This window comes from Xiphias gladius, chromosome 20 (genome assembly GCF_016859285.1).
Source record: "Xiphias gladius isolate SHS-SW01 ecotype Sanya breed wild chromosome 20, ASM1685928v1, whole genome shotgun sequence".
NCBI lineage: Eukaryota > Metazoa > Chordata > Actinopteri > Istiophoriformes > Xiphiidae > Xiphias > Xiphias gladius.
Window position 1 is genome coordinate 21,442,073 of NC_053419.1, and position 21,982 is coordinate 21,464,054.

The 21,982-nt window shown below is 41.6% G+C and overlaps 1 protein-coding gene across 1 annotated transcript; it reads left to right on the forward strand.

The window, feature by feature from the left end:
• The first annotated feature begins 593 nt into the window (after positions 1-593).
• On the forward strand, positions 594-18,418 carry arsb (arylsulfatase B). Its single transcript, XM_040156888.1, has 8 exons — positions 594-1,092; positions 2,792-2,978; positions 3,503-3,693; positions 6,005-6,212; positions 9,362-9,605; positions 10,820-10,890; positions 16,561-16,692; positions 17,406-18,418. The coding sequence occupies exons 1-8, from the start codon at positions 832-834 to the stop codon at positions 17,669-17,671; spliced, it is 1,560 nt and encodes a 519-aa protein (XP_040012822.1). The 5' UTR covers positions 594-831; the 3' UTR covers positions 17,672-18,418.
• The last annotated feature ends 3,564 nt before the right edge of the window (positions 18,419-21,982 follow it).

Sequence of the window (21,982 nt, forward strand, 5' to 3'; positions counted from 1 at the left end):
ATCAGATAACTTTGGCCCTGAGTCTTTTGAGGAAGGTTTTTATGGGAAGATCTGAGGGGATTTAGGCCTTTCAGTGTCCCACATTTCAGTTGGAACCGTCCCACATTAGAAAAGGCACATAATCTGGAACAATCTGCCACTAGGAACACTTATATCTGCCATTTCTTCTCTGAGCGTGATATCTGCTTTCTCTTTCTGATAACATTAGAAAACACCTCTGTGATGTCAGAATGGTGTGTGTGTGTGTGGGGGGGGGGGGGTCGATATTGGTGAAAATATATTTGCAAAAAGTGACCCACATTACTCTTTTCACCCTATAAAAACACAAAAAAACATTTCCTAACAAAAACCAAACAAACAAATAACCATCAACAACAAAACCAAAAAAATCAAACAAAAACAACAAAACCAACCAAACAAAAAAGCAACAACAACAAGCAAAAAACAAGCAAAAAAAACCAAACCAAAAAAACCAAAAACAACAACCAAACAAGCAACAAATCCAAACACACACACACGCACGCACGCACACGTACAAACGCAAACATACTGGGCTTCCGTACATTCACGTGATTCGTTGTTTTTCCAGTCATCTGATTGGCTGCTGCGGCTGAGGCAGTGTTTTCAATCTGCGGAACAGGGAAGTGACGAGCAGTCGCGGTTTAACTTCTGCAATTCTTGGTTGTATTTTTGATCAAAATAAGACGTCTGGTGCGGCGCCGCGCTGCTCAGCCTCACGTCAGCCATGTTCCTCTACCTTCAGACAAAGCCTGGCCGACTTCGTCGTTGATTTTGTTCGACTGAAGCAGCTGTTCGAGAAGGGAACCGGCCATGGATGACGGACAGTCGCTTTACTCACTCGTGATCGCCGGGTTTATTCTCAGTTTTCCTCCGGTCTCAGCGGCTCGGCAGCCCCACGTCGTGTTCATCCTGGCCGATGACTTCGGCTGGTATGATGTCGGATACCACGGCTCGGAGATCAGGACTCCGAACCTGGACAAGCTGTCGGCCAGAGGAGTCCGGCTGGAGAACTACTACGTCCAGCCTCTGTGCACCCCGTCCAGGAACCAGCTCATGACCGGGAGGTACCAGGTGAGACCTGCCGAGGCGCTCTGTGTGTGTTTACACTACTTGACACGCAGTAAAAATGGAGGCAGCTTGATAAAACACACCTTTAAAACAAATGAGCTCAGTCTGAACTAGAACAGCTGAGATCTTGAAACTGCATTTGGACACAGGATCCACTTGTGTGCTATTATATCTGACATTGTTCGATTGTTACGACTGATGCATCAAAGCAGCATTTTATTGTTGTAGCTGCTGGAAGTGGAGCTGGTTTTAACACCTTCATATACAGTTAGCTAGAAAAACAAGACACATTCTGGGTCATTTTATGATGAATGTGCTACGACAGAAGAAAAAACAGAGTTCTGCTACACAAATTTATATTCTTTTTTTTCAGCGCTTCTCTAATCTTTGTTGTTTTTTTTGTTTTTGTTTTTTGGTGAAATATTGGACAGTTTTACCTATTTGCGCTTGAATAAAGAAGACAATGAGCCGAAACTGACACTGTTTTTTATGTGAGGGGTCACAGGCCAAAAAGGTTGGGAGACAATGTTAATCTGTAAATTAACTGGCAACTACATCTGTCAGATAAATATAGTGGAAGAAACAGTACAATAGTTGCCTGAGAAATGTAGTGTAAAGTAGCATAAAATGGAATCGGTCAAGCAAAGTACAAGTACCTCGAAATTGTACTTAAGTAGTTACTACTTAGTTACTTTCCACCACTGGATACAGTTGTATCAGTTCTCAAATGTAGGATTAAGTTACATCTTCCAAAACCAAAACAGATAAAAAGCAACATCAGGCTGCCAAATCAAACCTTCATAAATTGTTCAAATCTTCTGTCAGACTCTAATAATATGACGCCTTTTTGTCATGAACCCAACAACTGTAACGCTTGTGTGTTTTTGAAAAATGGTAATGTATCTGTAGCAATAACTTGTCCTCAGTCATAAAGAAATTATGGTTAATAGTCCATAGAGTGAGGTAGCAAAGTAAAAAATAACAAATAAGAATAGCAGTGGGAATATTTCTTGCATTAAAACGTGAATTTAGAATTTTGCATTTACTCTTCAGTCAATATTAAGGGAAGTTACCGTTTTTGAATGTTTTTCCTGTTGGGAAGTCAAATAGCAAACAACCACAAAAAACCGAGCTTTTACACAATGAGCATATTGATAAACGTCATCTGAGACCAAAACGTATCATTAAAAAAGCAGTGTCATGCCTTATAATCACCAAGACTTACCCGGGGCATCACTGGGTCAGTTGAAGATATTGTATAATTGAAGAGAAATGAATTCTGTGTGAAAGCAACAAGAAATGCAAACAGTGCTGTGTAAAAATCAGCTGTGAATTTGAGAATTTCAATCAGTGTTTCTTGAATCATAATTTCCATTCAATGATTGCGCTTTTGTGATCGCCTCTGCTTTAAATATGAATGTAATAATAAGGCAATTCATACTTAAAGAGCCTCCGCTGCATCATAACAACCTCCTGCTGTAGACTCCAGGGTATAACTTAGAGAACCTAATTCGGACACTGACGGAAAGTAGAACAAGGGGAGAGGGTTGCCTCACTTCAGGACATTTATTTTGAAACTTCCATTTGCACCATTATCACCGCACCGCCTGCTAGTTCCCTCTTTGCTTCGTACCATTTTCAGCGCAGGGCGTATTTATTCCCCGTCAGCATGTCCTCATCCTCTGACCCGCGTCCTCCACAGATTCACACGGGCATGCAGCACCAGATCATCTGGCCCTGTCAGCCGTACTGTGTGCCTCTGGACGAGAAGCTGCTGCCCCAGCTGATGAAGGAGGCGGGGTACGCCACAAACATGGTGGGCAAGTGGCACCTGGGCATGTACAAGAAGGACTGCCTGCCCACACGCCGGGGCTTTGACACATATTTTGGTTTGTATATGACTGAATAAACACAAACAGAGAGAACAGTTCCAGTTCCAGTCATTTTTACTGTACTTTCGTAGTGTTATACAGGTAATGTAAATGTTCATTTTCTCCATTTATGTAAATTTATATCATCTAACAAATAATAAATTTTGATTGAATTGGTTAGCATACCAAAAAATAAGCATATACAGTATAGATTTCTGTCAACCCTGGGTAGTATCTGCAGTCTTGCTCACAAGCTGCTTACAGCCCCAACGACCTTCACCAGAAAGGCAGGGAAGCTCGTTTTCTGCCTGAGAGGCCAAATCCAGGGCAAAAAATGTCAACAAGTCGCTCGCTACTGCTCGTAAATCCTAATAGAGCTTCTCTATTCTGGATTCTGGTGGCTGGACTGTAAGAGGACACGGTTTACTGGTCTTTTAGTGAGTGAATCAAACTCAAACTGTGAGAGTGATGGGGACAAAAATAGGAATTTTAAAGGTGGGAATGACGCCCTTGTTTAGATCTGGGTTCATTCCCGCCCCCAGGCTACCTGACAGGCAGCGAGGAGTACTACACCCATGTGCGCTGCAGTCGCATCTCTGCTCTGAACCTGACCCGCTGTGCGTTGGACCTGAGGGAAGGAGAGGAGGTCGCCGCGGGATACAAAGGCGTTTATTCAACCGAGCTGCTCAGCCAGAGGGCCATCAGCATCATTGAAAAACACAACCCGAACAAGGTGACACACACACACACACACACACACACACACACAGTCACCATGTAGAGCAGTAAACCTGATTTGAATCATCCAGTGAACTTCAGTAAACTGTTACCTAGATAGAGAAGACGCCTGGAGTTATTTCTCATCTGAGACAGTCTCTAGTTGTGCTCCATTTAAATACTACACAGTGGTACTATACAGTAAGTACTACATGCTGATTTTCATGGTATACTGTTTTCGCTGCTGGTGTACAAGAAACCTGTGTACTTTGCCATTTTGTACTAACAGGAAATGAGAGAATACGTAAGTCGACAAGCATCAATGGCAGCAATACTGAGCAACGTTTTAAAGAAGAAGCCACACGTGTACTTGTCGTACAAATGAAAAGTTGAACTCAACAGTAAATCCCGTAGCCTATGATGGCTAATGTAAGAGAACGTTCTCTCCCTACCTGTGCTAGTGTTACACTGTTTTACCTTTAGCATTATTCTGGCCACAGTGGCAGCTGTTCAGCAGTAGTTATGGAAGCTCGCTTTAAATAACATATGGAACCGGTCTGTTTCCATACTTAGTATTAGAGGTAAGTAAGCGTTGATTTGTTTGAAAAACCCAGGAGGTCGTTTGAAAGCACCTACTGTTGCTCTGAGTGTATCTCTAGATTCCCCAAAGACTCTTCCAACCATCTGGATGAAAAAATATTCCATCCACTGAGTAATAAAAAAGGTTTTTAACCCATATCCCAGGTTGCACCTCTGCCAAAGATGGCAGCCTGCCGGCTACCTGGACAGGAGACAGAGTCACAACTTAGGAGAGGGGCTGAAAAACGTGTTTTTCGTGTGGCAGATGGAGTATTTTTTCAGCCAGAAGGTTCGAAGACCCTTTAAGGATTCAGGAGATACCCACAGAGCAACAATGGATGTTTTTGAAAAACCTTGTGGGTTTTTCAAACATCGCCGGTTAATTAGCTTTCAGAAAACCCAACGGTTAGCTCTGTGACCTGAATGTATGCTAATACATGAGGGGCTAACTCAAAACAGGCCTACGTGGCAGTTTTAGGATAAAAGAATCATAAAGTCAGAAAACTGGTAATGTCTGTTATATCCAGCTATATCCATCTACAGTTTGCTGACAATAGGTAACATTAGCAACCATAAGTTCCCAGGTTCCACCTGACTGTACTGAACAATGGTGCATCTTACTGCTTAGGAATTAACACGTTTTTCCTCTTAAAAATAATAATGTGTTATTTCTTTATTTTTAAAAGTTACATAGTCTCCCTTTTAAACTTGAAAAAAAGGGAATGTTTTTTCAAAATCCAATTTTTTTGTTTTCCAAGATCTTCCAGGCTGCTCACCATCCTCCAAAATCTATCACAATTTTTGTTTCTTCTGTGAACTGCAACAAACGACAAAAAAACGACAAATGTTGACCAAAGTGCTTTTCAAAGAGAAGAAATTAGGACATTGTTTGATTACAATCAAATAAAAACGATATAAATAAGATATGAATAAGTAACTTAAAAAAAAAAAAGTATAAAGTCATAACACAACAGCGTTGCGCAGAAAAAACAAGTACAATACAAACAAAAGCCATGTCTTCATGATGACTGTTAAAAGGCCAAAGAAAAGAGACGGGTCTTTAGATGGGTTTTAAAGATATCAGTGGCGGGAAAAGATCTAACTGTAAATGGCAAACTGATCCACAGTTTAGGGCCAACAATGGAAAATGCTTGGCCACCTGTTGAGTGTAACTGGTTGTGTGTTATTGGTTGAAGATCTGAGGGGTCTGGAAATTTGAATAGGGGACGAGGAGTTCAGAGCTGTAACCAGTCCATGCAGCGCTTTACAAACAAATAGAAGACTCTTAAAATCAATCCTGCACTTCACTGTTCACCAGTGAAGAGAGGCCAGCACAGGGGAGATGTGCTCTCTCTTCTTGGTACCAGTGAGGAGTCTGGCTGCCGCATTCGGAGTTTGAGTTCAGGTGCAACACATTCTCACAGGTGTGTCACTCAATTATCGGTCCGGCCTTATGCTAATTTCAACAGGTCCCTCAAGACAATCTCGAAATAAATTGCCAAGTATGGAAATTGATTGTTATCTTTTTTTAGATAGTGAACATGTAAGTTTCAGAACAAGCGGGTGTATCAAAAAAAAGTCTCATTTCGAATAATTTTGGCATTTTGGGACAAAAACCAGCCTCAAAGCCTTGCGGCCTCTGGCCTTGTTGACTCTATAAACGCAAGTTGGGATCGTATGGTTGTTTGAGTTCACAACAGGAAGTCACAGAGACGAGTCTTCACATATTTGTCCTCTTTATCTGTCAGCCGCTCTTCCTCTACGTGGCGCTGCAGGCGGTCCACTCACCCCTGGAGGTCCCAGAGCGCTACACGGCCCCTTACAGTTTCATCAAAGACCCGCATCGCAGGCTCTACGCCGGCATGGTGTCGGCCATGGACGAGGCGGTGGGCAACATCACCCTGGCTCTGCAGCGGGGTGGCCTCTGGGACAACGCGGTGCTTGTGTTCTCGACAGGTACGTTTCTGCACTGAGGCGCCGGATAAACCACAGTGTTTCTGTCACGGCCGGGATTTGAACCGTGGTCAGTATGATCGTCAAACATACGATGAACGTCTATAACGGGATCTACTTGGTAGAAATAAACACTTGTTATTTCAAAAACAACTTCTTAAATGAAGAGCCCATGCTTAAATAAAACAAGTAATGTAAACAGATATATAGTATTTATTCCATTTAGGCTTTCTCATTCAGTATCAACACCAGACCTGTCCAGCTGATGCCAGTGTCATTTCAAATATCAAACTAGGCTAGTGGCTAGTTTTAAGATGTCATTCTTCATCACAGCAAACTTCTACCGTTTCACTGGAAACCTGCAAAGAGAAGTCGCGTTTTAGGATAGTCAGGTGTTGTTAAAATATTTTTCCGCAGCTTTTATGTTTTTTTCCTGCTGGATTCTTTTATAGTGTGCCATAATGGAAACCAAATCAGTGTATGCTAAGCAAAGAGCAATTACATTTAATGTTTGCAGACAGAAAACCACACGTTCTGTGAGAATCAAAGCCAGTTTTGGGCCAAAGCCCCGGCTCAAAAGAAGTTCAGGTAACAGCTTAATGACCGGTTTATTGAATTAATGCATAAGAGCGTTACATGACATTATATTACACGACATGATGAAGAATGGGAGAGAAATAGCAATTATCCTTGCATCAGACTTTTGTAGTCGTTTGCGTCTCTTTCGGTCTGGGTGTCTTGCTCCTATGCGGCAGGGGTGGGGGTTTCTATTACATGTCTGTGTCGAGGGGTCCGTTGTCTCACGATCTGCCTTGCGTGTTTGGTGTTTGCAATAGTTGTGATTTTTAGTCATTCTCCACCAATTCCGGGCTGGTTACACTGGAAAAAAAAAAAAGGCCACTGTAATACTCTATGTCCACTAGAGAGCAGTGTGTTGTTGTATTTGTTCTAACTGGGGTTTTTGTTCAGTGTCTGGATCGCTGTGGAGCAGGACATGGAGATTTACAGAAAGAAGGGAGACCTCAGTTGACTCATGTCTTCAAATAGACCACTGGAGTCTCAGTTCTGTTGAATATTGAAAAATATCCATCTTATAAATCTTTTGATGAAGAACACAATCAGGCCAAGATGAAGCTAAAACAATGTGCCTACTCACTGGTTTCCACATGTGGAACTTATAATGAATTGCATCTGAAGTAGGTAACTGCTTTTAGGGTTATTTTTAGGGGGTTTGGGGGGTTTTAAAGGGTTATTAGAAGACAGGAACAATGCTGTGAAAGTAAAGTGCGAGGTTTTTATATTTGTGGTGGGCTGCAGTAGGTGGCCTATTTCATTGTTCTTCCACGAATCTGGTTGGCTCTGACTCGGAGGATTCAGCCAGCCATATGCTCTGCAGACACTGACTCTGCTGATTTGAAGCTGAGGAAAAAGACTCAAAAAAAAAAACTCGCTGCTTCCCTGTAAATGTAATGCACTGGTTACGTAATCTCTGATGTGACCAGAATATAGTTTATAAATTAATAATCAGTCCCTTACCGAAAATAGTTATCCGACTGAGGTCAATATGTGGCTTAATTAGTCGACTTTCCAGATTATTATTTTAAATTTTCTTGGCCGGGCTGTTATTATTGACCCACATGTGTCAGGCTAAACAGGAAAGAAATGAGCCCTGAACTTGTTTCATTTATGATGAAATGTTCTGCGAACTGACTGCCTCACCGAGACTTTACTGTAATCAAATGAGCGAGGGAGAAGCAGTGAAAGTTGTGGGGGGGGGGGCTAGGAAAGAGAGAACCGGCCTGCGGAGAGCCAAAGCAGCTTGAAAAGGCATTAAGGAGCAGACGGTCTTTTCCAGAACAGTTCGGGGATCGGCACAGACTACTTCCTTGACTTGCATGACACTCTCCCGCTGAAAAGGGAGCCCTGGCTGGATGCGATTGGTCAAGTGTGTTTATACTGGACCTGACATATTGGGATGACAGTCAGCCTCACTGCCTGTTTGTGCACTTGTGTAATGGTTGAATGTTATGCGGGAGTATCTGTCTAGCAGGGGAGACAAATGCATGAACATTGCTGTATTTGCTTAACGTCTTAGATCACTTGTTTTTATCCATGCTAACTGTGGCTCTGTGGGTGGCAGTGTTGGTCAGACCACCACTTTGGTCCAGACTGGAATATCTCAACAACTATTGGAGGGATTACTATTAAAATTTTCTACAGGTGTTCATGGTCCCCAGAAGATGAAACGTGCTGACTTTTGCGATCCCTATATTTTTCCTCTAACGCCACCGTAAGGTTGAGATATCTGGTTTTTATTAAAATATTTCGCAAACTATTGGATTGGTCTGCCATGAAATTTTTTTTTACAGACATTCTTGGTCCCCAGAGTATGAAGCGTAACGACTTTGCTGAGCCCCTGGCTTTTCATCTAGTTCCGCAAGCAGGTCAGAGTTTTAATTATCAAGTGAAATATTTCAACATCTACTGGATGGATTGGTACCAAATTTTGTACAAACATTCATTGTTCCCAAAAGAAAAATCCCATAGACTTTGATTAGCCTGTGACTTTTCATCAAAGGCTACCATGAGGTTGACATTTGTAGTTTTGAGTAAATTGTCTCAAGAACTTTTGGATGGATTGCCATGAGCTTTGGTACAGACAAACATCATTTTTGCATCTTCAAAGGTATTTTCATGATCTCACAGGTGTTTACTTTCTGCCTGGAAAGACAAAATGTTTGCTTGGGGTAAAACCAACACCTAAAAACAATATTTCCACAGGCTGCACCACTCTGCTTTCCTCATCTGTTTCATTTATCCAATTCTGCAGCATCTCTTAAATCACTTTTTAAAACTCTCTTTTACTCATAACTCTGTCTAGAAAAGTGCTTTATAAATGAATTTAATCGTTGTTATTTATTGGAATGTGCTGTATGGGAAATTCGCAGGAAATATTGGAAATAGCAGAAATATTTGATTTAAATGTTCAGTTTGGGTTCTACGTGGGGCCAATGTGGTGTCGACCCTTGTACACTGACACATCCCCAGACCTCTCAGTCATCTTTATGCCTTTATCTTTATCTAAAATCCCTTATCCATCTGTCTTTTCTCTCCTGGTGTCATGACATTTGGTCCCTCTGGTTGTTTGACAGATAACGGAGGTCAGACACTGTACGGCGGCAGCAACTGGCCACTGCGGGGGAGGAAGTGGTCACTGTGGGAAGGTGGGGTCCGGGGAGTCGGATTTGTCTCCAGCCCCCTACTGAAAAAACCCGGAACCGTCAACCACGAACTGATCCACATCTCTGATTGGCTGCCTACACTCGTTGGCGTGGCAGGAGGGCGCACCAACACCACAAAACCCCTGGATGGATTCAACATGTGGAACACAATCAGGTGAACTGGGCCGACGATTTTTCGCAGATCTGGGTCTTGAATTCCCAGCTGAGAATGTTGCTTGGGTGGCAGATCAGCCTGTGGCCCTTCGTTTAGAGCGTGAGCGATACCAGCTCTTGAGTTTGACAGCCAGCCCTCTCTTTGTGCCTCTTTCCGATCCTTCCCCCCATGCGCTCTAGCTCCAACTCCCTCTGCCTGTCTCCCTGACCCAGCGTCTTTTTCTCGTAGGAGCTCCTGCTCCTTCAATAAGCCCTTTGTTACTGTGGCAATGGGAGCTCAAAGAGAAGGAAATTCCATCAGTCATTCTCACACAAATCTGTAGTCCTCCATCCCTCTGTTTTTTCCCTTATCCCCACCTCTGCCTCTCAGAACTAGGAAAGCCTACTTGTGGATCAGCTAATTGGTTTTGCTACAAATTCTTTTATGTCGCAACATACCTGAGATGTTGTAATTATTTTATACGTAATATATTAAATTGTTTCTTTGAATTTCTATTGTTTGGAGAACTTTGCAGAGAAACTTTGATACTGTCATATGAAGCTGTTGGCACAGATGTATTTTCCAATTTAGTTTGTGCACAGGTCATCGCACAAGCTGTCGCTGAGTCCTGTTTGACTGACACATTATATTTGTAAACTAAATGTGGACACAATGAAGGAGGTGAAATTGAGGGCTACAGCAGACTCCCAGCAGAAAATCTAGGCTTAGCCAGGACCGCAAACTACTACTCACAGCCTCCACTTGACTCGATTGGCTGACGCACGTCAGCTGACCGCTGCCTGCTGGCGTTGCCGTGTGAGCTGCACAACAGAATAGGGCACAAACTGCTGTTTATTTTCACTGCTTTACAGTTTCATTTTGTGTTTAATTGGCTCGCCTGTTGCAGAAAACAGCGGCCTGACAGCTCGGCCAGTGAAATCAAAACGAAATGAAACCATAACAGTAGGCAGGCAGCAGAGAGTGAGAGTTATTTTAGTTTATGTTATCAGACCTGTGGTCAGTGAGAGCGGTGCGTTTTTTTCTGTGGTGGAGTGCGGTCAGAGCATATGACTGCCTGGTGAACATCGGCCAGCTGGTTCAGATTTACAGTTCCCAGTGGGTTTTACAGTGCATGAGTCAGACATTGTGGTGTGTGTGCGCGTGTGCGCGTTTGTGCATGTGTCTGTTGGTTGTGTATTGATATGTTTTAGAGTAACTTTGCTTTTATGTTACAGCAAAGGGTTCGCCTCACCCAGACTGGAGCTGCTGCACAACATCGACCCTCTGTATAATGATATCGCTCCATGTAAGTTCACGTTTCATAGATCAGGAATTCATTCTCATCAGAACACATAAGAAGACTGCAACTAATGACACATATATATAATTTGCAGATTGTTTTTCTCAGTTAATAAGTTCATGGAAGAATGTCCATCACAACAAAGCCTAAAGAGATGTTTAGTTTTTTCCAACCAACAGGCCAAAACTCAAAGATTTTCAGTTCACATTGATATTAAACAGTAAGAAGCTGCAATGACAATATTTGCCATGATTGCTTGAAAAAGATGACTCTTTTCAGGTCTGCACATAAGTATATGAACTACTCTCTTCTTTGGACAAATTTGAAGTCAGAATCCCTAACTGTCCTGGGTTGTTTGAGTGTGTGTTTTATGTACAGTATACTGTCTATGCTCTCACCCAGACCTGCTAAGGAGAGAATTTTGACACGAATTTTGAAATACGAATTTGTGAAATCCAAACCACTGGCACACACAAGCTGCAGAGATCCCATCACTTCACTGTCGGACATATTCATAGTAGCAAAGCCTGCTAATAGGCTGAGATCATTTCACTTCTCTATGTTAATCGGCTTGCTCTGGAAATTTAGTTTGTATCCTGTTTCTGATACATGTCTTGTGTATCTGTGTTGCAAAAAACATCTTTAAGCAAATGAAACCGTACTGGAACTGAGCAAAATCATCCCCAAATTCTACCAAATTTGTCACTTGTTCAGAGAAATTGCAGATATTAAGTCTAAATATGAGGTTATGGAGCATTTTTCAATGTGCATACGATACATCAAAGTACCAAAAAAGTTTCAGTATATAATGTTTAACGGTATACTCAGCCTTCAGGAGAATCGTATAGGGAGCATTTTAATCGATTGTCTTCCAACCTTTCCGACTTGAAACTTCCTAAAAATGGAACAATGTCTGCTTGTGACCTCTCATTTCAGGTAAAGGCTTTACTATGGATATGAGCAGTTCAGCCAGAGAGCGATTTTTTTTTTTTTTTTTTCCTTCCAGGACTGTTTAACAGAGGCCTGAAGAGGTTCAATTATTATTAGCAGTAAGATCCTCAGACTTGTTCCGTGGCCACCATCAGGTCATAGTTTTCATCTTATCCTGTCAAAATTTAATTGCTGGACTGCCACCACATTTTTTGGAGACATTCACGTTCCCCAGCGGATGAATCCTAATGATTTTGGTAATCTCCTGACTCGTTCTCTAACAGCACCAGCAGGTTGGCTTTTGTACTTTTGAGTGAAATATCTCTAAAGTTATTGGATGTAGAGTAATTCAAAAGTTGTGGACTGTGCGGGTGTTGTTATTTTTACTTTAAATGGATTGGCATGAAATTTGTACAGACATCCATGGTTCCCAGAGGATGAAGCTTAAAGACTTTAGTGATCCTCCTGATTGTACACGATGTCCTTTTAATTATCTGGTGACCTCTCACCAGGTTGGGAACCACTATCTTAAATCCATCCATCTACCCATTATCTACGTATAGATGGATGCCGGGGCCTAGAGCCTCCCAGCTCAGACTGGGCCAGAGGAGGGGTTCACACTGGGCAGGTCACCGGTTTGTCACAGGGCTGGCGGATATAGACAGACATCCATTCACCTCTGCAGGCAATTTAGAGTCGTCAGCTAACATAAGCTGTATGTTTTTGGACTTTGGGAGGAAACCTGTACAGACACGTGGAGAAAATGCAAACTCCTGGCTGGTTCAAACCCTCTGAGCCATGATTTATCTGCCAATGAAGGCAACAGTTTGATAAAGGATGTTGAGATGGTGGAAACCTTGTAACCTCTCCTCCTCTCTGTAAAATGTAGGATGTGTGTTCCTTCTCTTCTAATGTTCTCTATCTCTTTACCCAACATGGCCACCAGTGTCAAAGTTCCATTGAGCCAGTATCCACAAACACCACACATTGCAGGTCCAATTGACCCAAGTTAAAAAAAGACTGGGGCCCAATAATGGCATGTTACGTAACGTTTGACTAAACTCACATTAGCCTATTAGAAATCTACGTCATGTTTATTATGAGTGTTTGAAATTTGTTTGAGCAGATTAGGAGTTTCTGGTTGGATTTGATTCTGTTTGTGGCTGATCTCACATGGTGTCTGGATTATCATCAGTAGATGTCCAGTTTAGCCACTTTTTATAAATATTGGCTTTCTCTAATTAGAATGAAAATTCTTCTGTGTACAAAGTTTATCTGAATTGTTTAAGAAAATATTTTATCAATGAACTTTATTTTTTCTCACATTTTTGTTTTGTTTTTGTGATTACTGCACCTCATAAATTGGTGTTGTTCTGTTTCCATCTGAGGAATCCTGATAACACAAGGTTTTAAATGTAATCAGTCACTGTTTAAACTGTAATCAGTCAACAGTGTGGAAATCTGAGATCGTTGACATTTGAGGGCAGGGGTGTGTGTGCGTAAAGTTTAAACTCTGTGATTGTAGGGAGGTTTCCAGGAAATGGGTCTTGTGACTGCCTTTCTTTGTGAGACACAGTGGAGTGGTCTCATTCTTGTCTAAACCACTTAATATTAGGCAAACCAAACCACTGCCATTTCTGAGGAGGTAGCAGGGACCCACACTGAGACCACTATTTCTTACTTTGTGGAAGATGCTGCACCTTAGTTATACATTCAAAAATATTAGAGGTATATGAGGAGTACATTTTTGTGCTGAAATGTTTTGCAGATCTACCATAATTGGCACATAATGGGTCCTCAAGAGATCAGATGTGTACCTTTTGACCCACCATAAAGGTATTGCATAGACTCGTATTCATCCGCTGTACTGTAAAGCCCTTTTATACACACCCCGTTTATGTTTATATGACAGCAATTCAACGTGTCGTTCTCGTATCTTTCCAAAATTATTCAACCATCCAACAAGCAGTTTCGTAAGTGTAGTATAAAGCCCTCTTTACTAGTTGGTGGATGGGATCTGGGGAAGATACTCGCTTGCAGGCTTGCATTAGTATAGACATATTATCCCATTATACGGTTGACATGGAGGCAACAGTTGCTTACTTACACATCCAGCAGATGCAGATTAAAATAATCATTCATTTGTTAGGATTATTCCAAATGAATGAGTTGGAATAATCATTCCAAATAAAAGTCACTGGGTGGCCAGTGACTTTTACTGGCCACCCAGTGAATAAAAGTTGACTATTTACCCTCCTTTTAGCTCTGTTTTTGGTCTCCACCAACTCCTGAGGGAAATATCTGACTCTTAAAGCTATTAAATACTCATCTCTGTTTTTTAGCTTGTCGCTAACTTTATCTGTCTGTAGGTTTATCTGAAAACAGCTCCCTGCCGAACTGTAAATGAGGTTGATGGGAGTCGGGAGACCAAAACATGAAAAGGTTCAGGCCGTAAAACCAAAACGATGAGCTGAAAGAAGCTAAAACACTCCATAGAGCTTAGAGGAACGGCAGAGTCGTGTGATAATTCTCTATGGGTTCGTCAGAACAAGCAACCCCTTTCACATTAAACAGTAACCTGATCCATTTTTAATATGAAAGTATTAATAAGTACAGTGAGTGAAAATAAATAAAATAATGTAAATTTACTTTCTCTTTCCTCTAAAGAAGTAGCCAAGACCTACTGGGGAAAAAATCCAAACAGCCTCTGTTTGATGAATAGGTCTATTGAAAGTCCAGTCACTATCGCACTTTTGAGACACGACTGTTTATACAGCTCAAGCCAGTGGTCCTCAAATTATCCTCCAAGTTTACTGTTAGTCATTACCATGTAAATCATTCAGCTGATAAGAGGACCCAGTAAAGAACAACACTGCCGCTTTACAAGCTTTCACTCTCGTGTTTTATGTTTGAATATTTATTGTCAGCCACCACAGTGACAGCCAGCCTCACTTAGTGCATTCCAGTCGGAGATTCCTCTTTTCTTTCTTTCCCTCTTTCCTATTAACCCGGCCTCTCTTTGGAACCTCGCTCTCCACGTTTCTTCTTAGTCTCTCTTCATGCTTCTTTGGGTTTCTCTGTTTAGCTCATAAAAAGACAGTGTCCCTTTTCATGTTTCTCTCTTTTGAAGTAGCTTTTCAAAGTTCCTCTTCTTTGCTCTCGCTCTATGTGAGAAGAGGGATCCCGACTGGGTTACAGAGGGGTCCCTGAATTTCTCGCTTGTCGAGAGAGAGAGAGAGAAACCCTGGACTTGACCCAAACCCTAAATCACCCCCAAATTTCCCCTCCGTACTCCTCCGCTGTCCCTCTAGCGATTTCTCTGCTCTCTCAGGGTTTCTTCCCACACTTCCTCCCCCTATCCTCCCTCCTTTGTCTTGAGCCTGTTTGTGGATCCTCCTGCCATGGATCCAGATGAGCAAGGCCTGCACTGAAGCACTCTTGTCCTGTGCTCATGGGAAGAATCAATGCAAGAAATGGACAGGTTTACTGTTGGGGATTGAATCCCCTTCCGTAAAGAATTTAGAGTGGAAGAAGACCCCCAAAATAAATCCAATCCTGATGTTTGCAGAGCCCTCCTACCTGCTTACATAACAGTGTTAGCACCTGATTCTGGCACGATGTCAACACCTCATTCTTATGCAAGGATTTGAGCTTTGCAAGCCTGATCTTAGATAGGTTTGGTTCAGGGACTGCTCTGCATTGAGTAGCTCAGCGTAATGCATGTGAGAGCAATTAGATTCCCACATGACATTTGCGCAACGATCAGTGAAGAATTCAGTGTCGCAGCTTTTGTCATGTGGTTGCAAAAACGCTGAGATCAGTAATGTTTCAATTCTCCCGTCATGTCACTGTGGTGGAATCAGCTCCGTAAAGCGAGCTCTAATGGGAGTGTGGGTTTTGTGTGGGTGGGGATTTGTCTATATGCAAAGAATATGAGGAAATACTTGTTTTTGACCGTGTTAGGAGGCAAAAATTACTTGCAAATCTGTCTAATCAGGACCATATTGTTGGGGTCAACCACGGAATGAACCTGAGAATACTCTCAAGGCCAGATCTCCTCTTTTTTTTTTTTTTTTTTTTTAAATGTAGACATGTGTGCTCCCTACTGGGAGACATTTTCCGTAAGAACAGAAATAGCTCATGGCAGGAGGCTACAGAAATTTCTTGACACCATCAGAACAAGGATAAATTATTTACTTTTGCCTTGTGAAACTGATAAAACGATGCCAGTTGGTAACTGTGGCCCTTGTTCCTTCTTTGCTTACTGTTTTAAAATCTGCCCAACTGCAGTAATGGCAAATTATTCATTGTGCTTGGCAGACATGGAAGACTGGTGCTGAGTCGACCACATTACCACCATATTTGTCACATTCTTCCAACCCCAAAGTACCATGTGTTTGAGGAAATTCATACATAAAACAATTTCTGCTTAAAAAGAAGGATTGTTTTGAATTTGTTTTGGTTATAGCACTTTTTGAACCACTCAATTCCTGCTGTTTCACTGCTGATTTTACAGGGGAAAAAACAGGTCTTTCTTACAGATATATTTATTTTCACACCTTCACTTGACACCGAGTGTGATTTCCAGGTATGCACTAAAATTAAGTGCCAGTCTACCAACCCGTAGGCTTACACAGGGCATTCTGTATCCAGTTGTAGTCTAATATCATCTTCATCAGCAATTTCTATTTATTATTTTTTTGATGGAGGACCTTCATGATCTGCTCTGTCCTCTGCTCTCTGCAGGTCCTGGCAGGGAGCATCAGTTAGCTTTGGCTAAAGTGGTCAGCGGAAACTCCTGGGCCAACTCTGGCTTCAATGTGTCCATTCACGCCGCCATTCGATCCTCAAACTGGAAGCTGCTGACTGGCTACCCAGGTCGGTATCTTCTGTCACCCATAATGGCATGTTTAGTCTAAGTGGGGAGTGGAAAGCAAGTAAAAGTACCTATACATTTTTGTAAAAATACTCCATTCCGAGTAAAAGTCCTGCATTCAAAATTCTACTTAAGTGAAAGTACTTAAAGTATCAAAAGAGACAAGAAAAGATATACCTGGGGGGTTATGAGAAGATTAATGGGAGAGGAAAGAAGAAAAAAACAAAGCTCTGATACCCAATCGGTATTGTTTTTTTTGTTTTTTTTTTCTTTGGGCAAATCTTTGCTTGTTTATGAAACATTCGAGAGTTTTACCTCTTTAATGAAACTATCAGAGAAGTTTAGGCGGGAAATGTGTCCGGTGAAACTAGAGCTGCGACGATTGGTCGATCAAGGAAGAAAAAATTAATTGTCGGTTAATTGTTTAAGTCATTTTTATATGTTATATGGCAGTAAATGAAATATCTTTGGGTTTTGGATGGTTGGTCGGTCAAAGCCAGTATTTTAAAGATGTCACCGTGGGCTCTTGGAAATCACAAGGATAAAAAGTAAAAAGTATAATATTCCCTCTGAAATGTAGTGGAGTAAAAGTATAAAGTGGCATAAAATGGAAATACTTAAGTATAAGTATAAGTATAAGTACCTTCAAGTACAGCACTTGAGTAAATGTACTTTCCACCACTGCTGCTAATGTCCTTTATCTTATGTCCTCCAGGCTGTGACATTTGGTTCCCGCGGCCCGGCCACAACATCTCTGAGTCAAACCCCGCCAAGGTGGATCCGCTGAAGTCCGTAATGCTGTTTGACATAGAGAAGGATCCAGAGGAGAGGGTCGACGTGTCGGCTCAGTTCCCCACAGTGGTGGATTATCTCCTCAGTAGGCTCAACCACCACCAGAAAAGAGCCTTGCCCATAAACTTCCCCGATGAGGACCCCAGGTGTGACCCAGGCCCCACTGGAGCCTGGGGACCCTGGGCGTAGATGGAGATGACAGTGATGAACATTATGAAAGTTGTAGCACTTTGTTTACAGTGTTTGCTGTAAATTACAACAGCGGGAATCTCTGCTGTGGAGAAAAATCAAATTTTTTTCACTGCATGATGATTAGAATTTAATATGTGTCTATCTACAAGACAGCTTTTTCCATCACCCAATAATTTCAAGCAATCTAAATTAGATCATGCAGATTTTTAAAGGGAAAATATTTCAATTGCTTGATTTTTCTTCTCTCAGTGGGACATTTCATTCGTGAATTGACCGACCGATGCTATAATGCTTTCAGAGGTTTAGGTGAAGCGATTGCTTAAACGGTGTTAGCTACACATGTTGCTGATTTGTAAAGACTATCTCCCTGCTGTTTCAGGCATTTGCACTTCGTTTATGTACTGGTGAGAAGCTGCAGGCTCCTTGTGTCAAACACAGAGCCGCACGGAAATAGCGGGCTGTACTTTACTTGAGAAAAATATTTCACCAACCAATCTATTGTGCCTTTCGAAGATATTTATTACCTTTTTATGGATTGTACAGGAAGAGCAACATATGATTTTTATTTTGGCCAGATTTTGAAATTTAAAGTTGCACTAATCAGTATTTTTACCCACAGAGAATTATCACAGAAACCTGCAGTTTCTCTCAGCTCTTCAAAGTTTTTTTTAAATGTTTTATTAATATTTAAGCGTCTTTCAGCTCATTTTTCTGGCTGTGCAGCCTATATATTTTTGCTCTCTCTCACCTCTCTCATCAGCATCATTTTCGGCCCCAGCAGGCATCTGTTTTCAGCAAAAAAAAGCACTGGTGAAACCACTGTACACTACCTGCTCAGCACCAAACAGCAAACCGACAAAGTGAACATAGCGGAGCATTTGGCAGCTAAAGAGTCCGATTTTTCCCTCAGGGGTCAGTGGAGACCTGTAGCCCCATTTGTGACCCTCAGCACTTTGTGCTTTACTCCGTGATTTGGTCATATTCCATATGTAAACCTTAGGGGGAAAATCTCTAATTTTTTTTTTTAACCTGTTATCCAGCAGCCAGTTGTGTCTTCAAAAGACATTTTCATGATCTCATACATCTGCTCTCTGCCAGAAATGACAAATGCAAATTTTCTATATTTCCTACATTAATATTAATCCATGGGAAGTTCCTGTGCTGGAACGAATGCAACTATTCGTTCCAGGAGCTATTATGGGTACCTCTGGTTCAAGAAGCAAAAGTCCCGTAGACGATGTTAGATGATTCACAGTTGGAGCACTTCAACGGATTTGATCGGCGTGAAACTGGCCCGGTTCAGTCATCAGTCCTAGTGATTAAAAACTGCATTAGAAAATATCTGGTTCTATGATTAAGAAAAAGTTGAGGGTGGAAGCTTGAGAAATCAACTACGACTCCCAAGGTGCATTTCGCCAAGAAACGTCCAGTCACCGAGTTTAAAATTCTGTCACATGAGCCGCTAACGGCTAAGGATGATGGTGTTGAGAAAACTGAAAACACACATCTGCAGCTTTGATCAGTTTACTTTAAAGTTTTTGGTCTGTCTTGATAGACTTCAGCAGTTATGGCGTCACCTTTTCTTAACAACTGCAACCACGAAGCCGTTTTGAATTTTCTACCTTTCTGATGCGTGCCTCTGGCTTCTTCTCCATAGCATCGGCGCCCGAAGCACATGGGTATTGTAGTATTTAGACTCATCCATCGTGCCAAAATGGTGGACAAAACCAGATTTCTTACAAACAAAGTTAAACGGATTAAAACTGGTGGTCATAACTAAAATCCGTAAGGTCATTACATATCCAGGAAAGTCCCGTGTTTCCATGTTGAGTAATATTAAGGATATCTATTAAAGAAAAAAAATGAGATGAGAATAGAGAATGGGGAAAACACTTGTGGAACCAGCAGCACCTCCGACTTTACAGCTCTGTACTTTCTGAATATGTGATCTGCTGCTGAATAACAGATGAAAAAATAACTTCATCCTTAACTTTTCCCCTAAGATTTGTGTAGGGGAACGACATGTTGACAGACCGAGGAGACCAATACAGAGCCAAAAGGAAAGCAAATATGTGATTTACATTCACCGGGTTGCCAGAAACTCAACTCCAAATGAAAGCTAACGTTGCTCCGCATCTGCCGGATGAGTAAATGGGCAACTGTTTGCTAACATGTTAGCCATACCGACTCAAAAGTTGATAACGTGTCAGTGTTGCGCTTACAGATTGTTGCGCTGCCCCCAGGTGGCCAAAAAAAAAATCACTTACTGCAGGTTTTAAAGTTGTTTTTAAAAAAATACTGTGTTTTAAATTAACCGTGTCTTGTGGTAATTTGTCTGTGGCACTATTTGTAGGTGCCGACTGGTCGAGGTTTAAGATTTAAGAACCAAAAAGTACATAATAAAGAGGCTAAAATGGAGTGACAATGCTCGTGAAACAGACTGAAAAAGGGTGACTCGGCACACAGGTTGTGTGGTACACAGCTAATTACAAGTGGTCTTATTAGCTTGTTTCCCTCATCGTTGCCTTAAAGCTAACAATGAGTAGTTGCTAAATGACTTAGCAGTGTATTTCTGTTCAGAGGCTGAAAATGTGAGGAATTTCTTGTGGACTTCAGGCATCTCTTATATTGTGGCTTCAGAAATAACTCCCACATGCCAGTCATCCCTGAATGTGTTGTTCTCATGGGGGTGATTTTAGATTTACCTACTTAAGGTGACATATCTTCTGCTGTGCTGCTTTGTGCCTTTATATTTGATCAGGTGAAGTTGAACCATTATAGAGAACGAGCATACGAAAAGGTAAAAATCAGATTTTTCCAAAGGGAATATTTGCATGTTTGGATTCTGAGCGGGAGAAACTAATTTCCTTAATACGTACACCCTCTTTGACCTTTGGCCCCTTGGTGTTTGACCTCCCACTGGCAGCAGCATGCAGACTACCACAGGAAATGCTCCCCGCAGAGAGTGGGCGGCCCCGTCCTAATGTGGACTGTGACCCTTAACCTGCCGCAGTGAATTGATTGGCAGCTTAGCCAGGCAAACAACAACGCTGGTTTCTGGGGCAAACAGTGGCGCTGTGGAGCCATTTGACATCAGCGGGTTAGTTATGTCACAGAAGCTTGTTTCCTTTTTATACGTGTGCTTTTTTGGCACAATTGTCAGACTTCACAACCAAACTCCTCATATAAGAGACAAATGAAAGGAATAGTTCCAACATTTTTGGGAAATTGCCTCATTAGCTTTCTTGCTCAGAGTTAGATGAGAATGTAAACCTCACTCTCAAATATAACGCCACTGTTCTGCAATCTCATTTATAGCGGTGGAGGGAGCGTACTAATTATTTGATGCTTGATAAGGCTTATTATAAGGTTAGAGGGATTCCCCAGGAGTTTTACAACATTTTTCCTATGAATTCTGGTTTTTCGGACACATTTTCACACATATGGTTTGCTTAAAGAGCGGAAACGGGGGCCAAATGACTAGCCCAGCTCTGTCCAAAAGTAAAAAGAACAAAGAAAAAAAACACAACACATGCCCATAAGGACCTCTACAGTTCACCAGTTAGCACAGTATGTCTTGTAATCACTGAAAAAAAAACCTGAAGTGTAAAAATAAGAATTTGTGGATTTAGAGGGTTTGGGTACATTTAAAAAAAAAACAATCACTGCATTAGGCCAAGAATTGATTTGGCACATAAAACCACAACTTGTCATTTTTACACCTATTAAAAAAAACAAAACAACAACGACGACACATGAGATCCAAAATGTTAATCAGTGAGCTTCAGGGGTGCTGGGAGATGGATTTTTGGAGATAGACATGAGAGTGATATATATCCTCACACCTAATGCGCCTTACTTCCCAAACTGTTGAACTATTCCTTCAAGGATGTTTGGAAACTATCTAAAACCTCCCAAACTGAGGAGGCATTGATGAGTAGTTTGGGAAATGAATCTAATCTCACCGTATCACACGGTCTTCATCCGTGGACGGATTTTTCTCAGTTGTCTTGGCGATGGATCTGATGACCTGTGAGCTCAGTAGCTCTTAGGATTTAAATCAGTAGCGCTCTCGACACTTCTCAACATAAAAATCTTAATATCGACGATTGAAAGCCTTTGGGGGGAAAAAAGCTAGTAAGTGGACCTTTTTTTTAGTTGGGACTGCTTTGTGAAGCTACTATTTCCAAGGCCCAGAATGAACTTTGATGCTTAATTAATGAGTGGAATTTTTAGGATGTATTTCCCTGAATTATTTATTCAGCAACAGCCGTCCCATATGGCCTGCCCAGGGCTACTGTTTGATGC